Raw genomic sequence first — 10,177 nt, forward strand, 5'->3', positions numbered from 1 at the left:
ACCTCATCATACATAAAGAACTGGTTTGGTTTGGTTTGGTTTCGTTTCGTTTTATTTTGTTTTTAAATGGTATTTATTTCACTCTTGACTGTTCAGTGGGAAAAGTAATGACTGCATCATGTAACAACTTTCCTATAGGATAATCCCTGCTACCTATGACTGCTACCAAAGGTGGAATGTTATTTACAGAGCTTGCTATATACGCAGTTCTGAGATGTAGGAATCACACCCTGCTCTTATTTTTGTGAAAACCTTGCATGCATAAAAAATTATGAAGCCTATTCTTAGCTGGATAATTAATCAAAGCAAATATATTAAGATTTCTGTTGCAGAAGTCAAGCTTTCAGCAGTATGTGTTATTTGGCTTGTTACAAAAAAAATAAAGATAAAAATATTTGTAATTAACTTGCATACAGAATGAAAAGAAGCTGGGTAATGCCTGATCTTCCATATGACTTAACAATACTACATTTTACCACCCTGTGTACATCCCTGCTTTAGAAAAACAAAGAAAACATCAGGCCCAGCACAACATGTAGGTGAACGAGCTGTGCAATGCTCCTAATGAAATCATGAACTGTTGTATTGCTCAATCAACCAAAAAATACATTTATGGTCCAGATCCTGTGTCAGCTGTGAGAATGCTGCAGTTTTAACAGTAAATAGAACAGATATGGAAAAGGAAAAAAATATATATTCTTTGCAGAAGAATGGAAAGGGTGCCTGAGCCTCCTGATGCTCGACAAGCAATCTCTGAGCCTTAGGCTGGAACAGGAGCGGCGTAGAGCTGAATTAAGGTAGGACGGGCACAGATCCTTGAAGGGATGGTGGCAGCCATTGGTAAAGGGCTGAAGAATTGCCATGCCGGCCTGACACCGCCTTTGTGATGGGGTTTTCCCTGTGAAAATAAAGGAGAGGGACGGGGAGGGAGGGAAGGCGCCGGGGCTGCCCGGGCTCGGGGCCGCTGTCCGGGGCCGCGGTGCTGAACGGGGCGGGCCGGGGCGGCGGCCACCGGCCGGGAACGGGGCCAGGGGGGACAGGGAGGGACAGGGGGACAGGGAAGGACAGGAGGGACACGGAGGGACAGCGGGGAAGAGGAAACCCGGCGCCCAGACGCTGCGCCGTGATTAGAGGGGAAGGGCAAACTAAATCCATCGTGCGCTGCTTTGGGGAAGGGCTGTGCCGGCTGCGCTCCGGCAGCCCCTCCTCTTCCTCCTCCCTCCTCCTCTTCCTCTCCCTCGCCGCCTCGGTCTGCTCTGCCCTGCTGCGGAGGGGGGAGAGACGAGGACAGCCCCCCCCCCCCCTCTCGCCATGGGCGACATCCCCAGCCTGGTGAAGATCAGCGTGGCGCTGCGCATCCAGCCCAACGACGGCGCCGTGTACTTCAAGGTGGACGGGCAGCGCTTCGGCCAGAACCGCACCATCAAGCTGCTGACCGGGGCCAAGTACAAGATCGACATCGCCCTCCGGCCCGGCACCGTCCAGGCCACGTAAGTGCATCCAAAGCTTTTATTTTTAGAGGTTTAAGAGGGTTTCCTGGCAGGCTGACAGCGCGGGGTTGCCGTGATTTCTCCCTCTCCGCCCTCTCGCCGCCGCGTTTCTGGGTCTCTGGGCAGCCTTTCCCTTGCTGGCTCCGGAGGGAGGCTGCGTTTGGGAGTCGCTTCTTTCCCCTTTCCTCCCTCCGTAGCTTATTAGGGCCTGGCTCCTTTTCTCCCTCCTTCCCCGTGGTTTGCCCTGGGGGCAGAAGGATGGGCTCCTGCAGCGTGGGGATGCTCCCAGCCCAGCCCCGCTGCACCCTGCCAAAGCAGAGACCAGCACCGGGGAGGACACAGACAAGAAAATGTCCTCCAGCCACGGAGAAGGGATTCACCCAAGCCCTCCCCAGCTCCTAGGGATCCTCACATTCCTTTTTCAACTTCCCTGGGTGATTGCAGAGCCCTGATTTTATCATTTTTTGGGGGGGGAGCCCCGGTGAGTCAGCAGCACCTGCAGGTCTGCTGAAACCACTGCCACATCCCCGGCTCCGAGGGGCCTGCAGGGCTGCTGAAAGGCCGGATCCTGTCTCTTCGCAGGACGATGGGCATTGGGGGCGTCAATGTGCCACTAGAGGAGAAATCGAGGGATGCTCAGGTGGCCTCGTACACGGGGATCTACGACACAGAAGGGGTGCCCCACACCAAGAGCGGGGAGAGACAGCCCATCCAGGTCAACATGCAGGTACGTGGTCCTCCGCACACGGAGGGATGAGGGCGGGTGGCAGGGACGTGACGCCCACGGAGGAAAGCGTGGCAGAGAAATATTTCAGGGCAAATCCTGCTCACAGCTGCTGCCCTCTTTGCTTTCCATCAGTCTTCTCCCCGCCCCGATTACAGCTGTGAGGGATTCGTGGTGTTTGTCCTGCAGCTCCTGTACCACAGAGAGGAAACAGAGCAGGATGTCATCTTCGGCTGAAGCCCTCCTAAGGGTCTGCTCTAATTTCTATGAGTTTAGGACCCTACCAAGGTTTCCAAGCCTCCCAGATTTCAGCTTTTTCTCATATTTGCTTGCTGCACTCAAGATTTCTTCTTAACTTTATCTTGTGTGTTTTGTTTTTTATTCTGGAATGTTCTGCCATTTGGCACGGCAATACCCTTCTGGATAACTGTAACAGCTTAATTTAAAGTTTCTGACAATTACACAATGTGTAACTTTGGGGACCAACATCCCACTAACAGTTACCACTCCCTAATCTTAGGCTAATAAGGCTACCCTGCAGTATTTGTCCATGTTAATCCCTTCTCTATACATTTGCCTCCTAACACCCCCAAAAAATGAATGCCTAGGATGACTCTGAGCAGCAGACTCTCTCTAACAAATACAGAAACTATAGGCTGGTGATTTTCTTCTCAGGGGGAAGGAGAAGAGTGAGAATTTTTACAGCACCAACATTGAGCAGGGTTGTTGGAAACCACTTATTCAGCACAGCAGTTCTGTTTCCTAATGGCTTCACTCCAGGAGGTTAAAGGGCACTGACCCAAAAACACACGTGCTCTGATTGAGGCAGCTCTATTTTGATATCTATGTGGACTGTACCCTCCACATTACTGAGGTGAACTCTGAAAATATGGAAATTTAACTTCTGTGCAGAAAACTAAGACCGATAAAACACAAATGAAGGAATTCCAAGCAATGGAAGGAGGGTCTGGTTTTCAGCCACAAGCTCCTGGTTGTTTTCTTGCAACATAAGAATGAGCAGCCACAATATTTATCCAAACAGCAGCTTTACAAATCAGATCCTGATATTCTAAACCATGAAACTAATAGGATTTGCAAGTGTTTAGCAAGTCCTCAACCCCTTTTAGGGTTTGATCTTGACAGATCGGTTCTTCAGTACAGACTTAGAAGTCCACAACTGATACTTTTAAGTATCAAATATAGGCACCTCAACAGGGATTTACATGCCTAACTCATCATTTAGCTGCTTAGCTAGCCAGAGCTATGACAGATTTAGGGAACAAACCTCAGGCACCCCAGTTCAAAAACTGCTTCTAATAGCTACTTCCTGAATCTTCAAAACTAGGCTCACTGTACGCTGCTTTACATTTTCCTATTTCTTTCAATTATAAGGAACTTCTGCCTCCACTTCCTTTTCTGTAACTGGCAGAATCCTGACATATCCTAGGGAGAAAAGGACTATTTAAAGCTTAGAAGTCTGAACTCACATTAGGAATAGACTGAGAGGTCAGTCCCAATGTTGAGCTGGTCTGATACTGCCAATTTAATGCCCAGAAGACAGAGTATCCATGAAAGTGATAAATGTATTTCTTGTCTGCTCTGAAATTTTAAATGCATAACTTTTTTGTGCTCTTACTTTTATCTTACGTCTTACAGATAGAGTATATATATGTAAAACAACAATCCCATGTCTGGATTCCAGAAAATGAGGATGTGTTGCTGTTAGCTGACTGTTCACTTGCGCCCACTAACCAGAAAACTCTCAACTGTCTAACAGATGGTGTAAACCCAGTTAGATACCTCTCTTTGGTCTGATTTTATTCTTGGTCAGACCAGACCAAGACTTATTAAGAAGCAAGACCTCTCTTCCCATAACAAATAGCCACCAAGTCATCCTAGCACACAGATTCAGAGGGAACAATTAAATAATTACTCCTGCCTACAGCACCAAGCTGAGCCTGCCCAAGGGTAGGGATACCCTTCTTCCCTGGGGATGGCCACATGTTGGCTCAGTGGAGGAGCCAGGATTAAGTCTCAGGAGCCACGGGAATTCAGGGGAGCTCAGAGGATGCACAACATTCATTATGCCACAGAGCTGCTGCACGTGCTAAGAACTGGGCTTGTGGGGAGGCACAGAGTAGAAAAGCTCTGCAATTTAATTCTTTCCTTCTCCTGGAAATCCCCAGCAGTCAGACAAACTACTCTGAGTAGCTCAGCAAAGTGGGTCAGTGAAGGAAGACAACTTGTTTTCCTCCTTCATCTCTTCAGAAATTCAGATGTTTCTGTACATCAATGAAATGCAATACTGCTCTTGATCGTACCTCCTTTACAAATACTTTTGTAAAGAAACACTTTTTCTTCTGGATCAATCCATTTTCTTCCTCAGTTTTCGGGCAAGGGTGGTTGGTGCTCCTCTCTACTGAGGATTTCTCCATGTAGGTTGTGCCCAGTAATATTCAATGTGCTTCACTTTTACTATCTTGCATTACTGCTGGTTTCAGGATTACCATCAGAGGGGAATAATGAATCTTAATTAAGATTTTGATTGCTGGGAGGGGTAAAATAGCTTGTATGTCTGATTTTTGCCTCCTTCAATGGAAGCAACAGAAATATTTCAACTACACCTTTAAGGTAACACTTGCAACTAGAGTCAAGTAAAAACCTTCCACTTTCAGCATGCAGCAACTCCTGCCATCATCAGGCTAAATTTAAGATACCACAGTGGGCTGGGGGAGGTTTAAAGCAATGTCCATTAAGTAGCAGCAGCTTAAAAACCACATCTTGGATTAAAAACAAAAAAACAAGCAAAATAACTCCATGCCCTTCTGTGAAAACTGAGTACAAAAGGCTCTGATTGCAACTGAGTAAGAGTCACTACAAAATAGAGCTTTCATACTGACTTTGCGAGTGTGATTATCCTAGGTAGATGATCTAAGGTCAGCTTCCAGGCACATGATGAGAATGGAAAAGAGTCAAGTGAAGAGGCTGTCATTAGTGAGTGATGGAAATTCTTAAAAGAAAAAAAAAATGATAAAAAACAACTTAGAGGTCTTACTTTACAGAACTTACCATAGCTATAGTCTTACCCACTGAGTTGCAAGCAGACAACTTACAGTCAATGTCTCGCTATTCCTTCACTGTATTAGACTCTTAGCTACTAACGTGTGCTGATCATCTCCTTCCTGCCCTCTGGTACTTGTATCTAAGTTGGAAAAGCTGTGCCACCACAGTACAACTAGAAATTGCAGAAACGTAGAAACGGGAACTTTTGCTTAAGTTTCATGTAAAATGTGGAACAAAAACCCAGAGGAGGAGTAAGTGATCTGATAGCAGCAGGTCTCAGTCATGACACTGAGACAGAGGGCTACAAAGAAGGAATCTTCCCTATCCTAACTGCAGCCTCTAGGTATGGTATGTAGTTGAAGCAATAGCCTATTTCACTACAGATCACTGCTACACGATCTATGGTATATACAAGCCACTTCGAGGTCATCATGCCACTACTGCTGTGTCATCTTGAGGATTATAGCTTTGATTCTGGCTGTTAGTAACATTTACCAATATGGGAACTTGAACATTTTTACCCCTTTCATTATTAACACTGATGCTCCCTTTTCCTCACAGTTTAATGACATTGGCACTTTTGAAACGGTCTGGCAAGTCAAATTCTACAACTACCACAAACGGGATCACTGCCAGTGGGGAAACAGTTTTGGCAGCATTGAGTACGAATGCAAACCGAATGAGACACGCAGTCTTATGTGGATCAACAAAGAGACCTTCCACTGAAGAGAAGTGCAACCAACACTGCTGGACAAACTCCTTTAAAAAAAAATCTACCTTTTTAAACCAGCAAGAAGCCTTAACAAAGGCATACTGTAACGTCGCTTTGTTCCGTAAGGTTCCAATAACTCAGTTGTATGTACTGGTGGTGCCACTGAAATCTTTGCCTGTTACTGTATTTCAAGTTTACCTTGGCGTCTGCAACGCTCTTTACCTATACCCTGGGAATACTGTAGGCATCATGGTAAAGAGTAATTGATTCCTGGGTAGAAAGTCATCCTATCATAATAGTGTCATAACTATCTGGATTATGCCCACTAGATGTAACACCCTTTGTGAAGTGTTTTGCTTTATTGCTTAGAATTTGGATGCGATATCTATCATGTTGGAAATTTCCATATTTATATTTGTTTGCTCCTAAATCAGTGTGCTCCTTCAGGAATTTTGTTTACATGTCATCCCAGTGGACAGCAAAAAAAGTGCAAATTATGGATGTCTGTAGGTTTAGATAAATGGCAGCTACTGCACTGTTGGTATCAAGGGATGTCATAGCAAGGGATTTGGAAACTCTCCTTTTGTCAAGTGCTGTAAGTTACCCTGGTACAAATTTCCTATTTTGTGAGATTTGGTAAATTAGCATTCTTTGATGTTAACTTTCCCAGTCTCTGAAATAGCTTTAGAGAACACTATAAAACATGCTAACCTAAATGAAAGAAAAGCAATAAATCAGTTGTGGTATTAAAGACATCTAACAACATGGCTAGTGTCTATGTCAAGGTTATATAGTCTTGAAAGATACAGCAGCCATCCTTAATTTAGTTCTTACAGTAAGAGTTCTGATAGTAATCTCTGGTTTTCTTTGAATGAAATATTGCTCAAATCAGTGAAATCACATAAATCAACTTTTTTTTTAAGCCTGACTACTGTATTACACTAAAATCTACAGGATTTCCAGCCAACAAAAACTCCTCACTCATTGTGATCAAACTGCAGATTGCAATGCGTTGTGCTCTTTCACGTAAGGATAAGCATGTAAGCAATTGCACAGTTATGACTAAAGGTGCTACATAAACACTAGGTCAGTGTTTAACATATACAGGCAACAACAACAAAGAAAAGAAATACCTTTTCTTTCAGTAAATATACCAGGGAAACAACTATACTGTCCCATCCCCTTCTTGGGCTGAAGTAAGCTGTCAGTTCTTGCATATCTGTCACTCCCTTTGTGAATAATTTGTAAATGGTGTATGTAAATGGTAACCATGACTTTTGATCTTTGTAATAAAGGACTTAAAACATTTTTTCTCTAGTGTGACCATTTAAACGAGCAGAAAATATTATATCAAAAATGGCAGTGGTTCTAAAAAGTCAAACAGGAGAGACATAGTCAGTGCTTTCTGAGAATTCAGTCTGAGGCACTTCATGTTCAGTGCCCAAAGCTGCTCCTTCTAGGAAATACAAATCCAATGTGCTAGAATGCAGGATGTGAATGCGATAATGCCCAGTAGAAATTGAAAAAAAAATCAACAGCATTTTGCTGCGCTAATGGTATGGCAAATCAAGATTTAGGACAGAGGTGAAATAATAATTTTTTTTTCACCCATTTAATTCTTAATCAAAAAACTTGACTGTTTGAAATTTCTAGAGACAAAAAAGGCTGACCAGAGCACTGATGTAATATAGTACCAGAGCAGTAAGCTAGGCAGCTGCATCCCTGCTCTGAGGCAGTATTTCACAGGCACATTTCATTGCTATGAAATTCTAGGAAGTATTCTAAGCTAACTTCTTTCCTGGACTTTCCCTAGTCTACAGGCAAATGATGTGGACAAAGGCCCATCCAGATTGGAGGGGTCACCTAGAGCAAGTCAGCCTACCCCTGTATCACGACCACCTCCATCCCAAAAAACGAAGAATTTTGGTCACAGTCACCATGAAGTAGTCCAGTTTAAAATCTTTGATGATAGGAGGAAAACTGCCACTTTCAACCCTGGAGATAGGGAGAGGGGGGGTCCTGTGTGGAGCCGAGAGTTGATGATTCAGTCAATGATTCTCGTGGGTCCCTTCGAACTTGGGATATTTTATGATTCTACAGAAACATTTTTTCTCTGAAATAATAATTCAGAGACATAATTAATAATACCAAATGTTCAGCTGTCAATCAGTTCCATCTCTGCACTACTAAAGCATTATTTTCTTCTGCAACACTTGGTATATTTTGTTTTGTTTGTACACAGAAGCACATCAGCATGAAGTGTTTGATACATAAATTAGCAGTTGTTTTTGTCCTACTAAAATTAAGATGTGTAAGACAGGCCTGCAACTCTCAAGTTCAGCTTCTGTGAAATCCTCAGCCTACAGTATCTGAGCTCTCCAGCATTTATGAAATGTTACAGCAAATCCAGCCTATGCTGACATGGGAGGGATGTTATCATCAGCTAAAGAAAAGCACACCTTTCCCAAGGTAAATACTTACGTCTATATTAATTGCAAATAGGGCAGCTCTTTCTCATGTCTTAGCAAGCCCCTAGCACGTCGACTGCAATTCAGTGCAGAGGGTGGTCAAGAAGGAGGGCAGATGGAGCTGCTTTTAAAAGGAAGGAGAGAGCACTCAGACCAACCGTGTCCTGCAGACTCTGCACCCTGAAACTGAACATTGCTATCCAGGACTGAAGCCCCCCTTTTAGAGACAGTGGCAGTGATTAAAATAAAATAATTAAAAAAAAAAAAAAAAAAAAAGGGCGGGGGGAAGTGGGGGGAAGTAGCCTGCTTAACAGCTATATTAAAAAAGGTAAATAACTTTTATCAGCTGTTACTTCCTCCTCCCCTGCATGATTTTTAAGGGTGAAGGAATGTGGCTTGATAGCCTCGCATTATTCCTGCCTAATAAAAAGATTATTTGTGGGGTATTTGTTGTGTATTTATACTGCTAAGGACAACAGCACTGATACTCCCCACGTGTAAAGGAACACAGTCCCACAAACTTCCCTTTCCTCAACAAACACTTGCTCCTAGTAAAGGAGACCCATGTCTTTAAAAAGCATCTCCTTCCAAGTAATGTTCTGAAATATCTTACATTCAGGACAGCTCTGGTAAACGTTCATAAAGCTTGTGGGTAATCTCATAAAGCTTGTGGGTAATCAACTCAAGTAACTGTCACTGTGACAGTTTGATGCATTATTTAATCAGCAGCATTTAATCCCCAGACAAGTTTGTTCTTTACACACCTTTTTCTAATTAGTATTTCCATTTCTTGAGAGAACTCCAAAATTCAGAACAGGACACAATATACTAAGCTTAAAGATAGTTTTTATCATTATCCAACACACTGTCAGAAAATGCTGACAATGTGTCAATCCAGCTGAAACCACAAAGCACTGATACCTGAAGGTTTTCTACATGAAAGCCTTACAGATTTTTCTCTTTTGTCCCTTGTGTTCCCATGAAAGTTTCCAGCTTTCATTTTCATAAGAAAGATTGAAACGAATATATTGAACCTTCCAGAGTTACTTTTTCATCTATATTTAGGTAGCTGTTAGCACTTTCAGACAGCTGAGTAAAAGGATCCAAGAGCAAGTTATTAGTCATGATTATTATGGTTGTAGTCTGGCATAGGGCTTACATGAAATCAGAAGAGTCTGTGCATTGTTTTTTGTTTAGCACAATTACTACAGGCTTTGGATATCTCCTACCATCTTACTATAGCTGAAAAAAATAATACTGCCAAAGTCTCCAAGCATTACCGATCAAGCCAGTGAGGTCTCACTGGCTTCAGCTTCAGAAAGCCTCATTTGTTACATTCTTCCTACAGAAGATGTGAACAAAACCGCTGTACAATGAAGCTGTAAGTTTTTTAACGCAAGGTTTTCACGTGCCAGCAGAAACTGGTTTCCATTTCTTTAAGAGCAGCTGGCTGATTTGCTATGTAAAACTTTGAGGTATGTGCTATTTTGAACAGTTCCATTTTTCTGGAGCCTCCGCATAAGAATAAGAGCATGGCACTGTTGTCAATGCTAATCTTTTTCTGAGGCTTGAAATAAGTGCCGTGGCTTTCAGAATTCAAAACATTGCCCTATAAGTGTGCCAGCCCTGAAGCACAAAGCAGTAGTGTAATGAGTCCTAGAGCATTGATGCTTTCCCTTATTTCGACAAAACTCACAAGCAATAACTGGGAAGTTTGTGC

The 10,177-nt window shown here is 43.3% G+C and overlaps 1 protein-coding gene across 1 annotated transcript; it reads left to right on the forward strand.

The window, feature by feature from the left end:
- Nucleotides 1-1,311: 1,311 nt before the first annotated feature.
- CNRIP1 (cannabinoid receptor interacting protein 1) lies at nt 1,312-6,003 on the forward strand (the record flags this gene model as incomplete). The annotated part of the gene is made up of 3 exons (XM_084284363.1): nt 1,312-1,490; nt 2,073-2,217; nt 5,839-6,003. 3 exons carry the CDS (start codon nt 1,312-1,314, stop codon nt 6,001-6,003), a joined length of 489 nt encoding a protein of 162 aa, XP_084140489.1.
- Nucleotides 6,004-10,177: the final 4,174 nt, after the last annotated feature.

The sequence above is a fragment of the Netta rufina genome (assembly GCF_964035555.1).
Source record: "Netta rufina genome assembly, chromosome: 3".
Classification (NCBI taxonomy): Eukaryota; Metazoa; Chordata; class Aves; order Anseriformes; family Anatidae; genus Netta; species Netta rufina.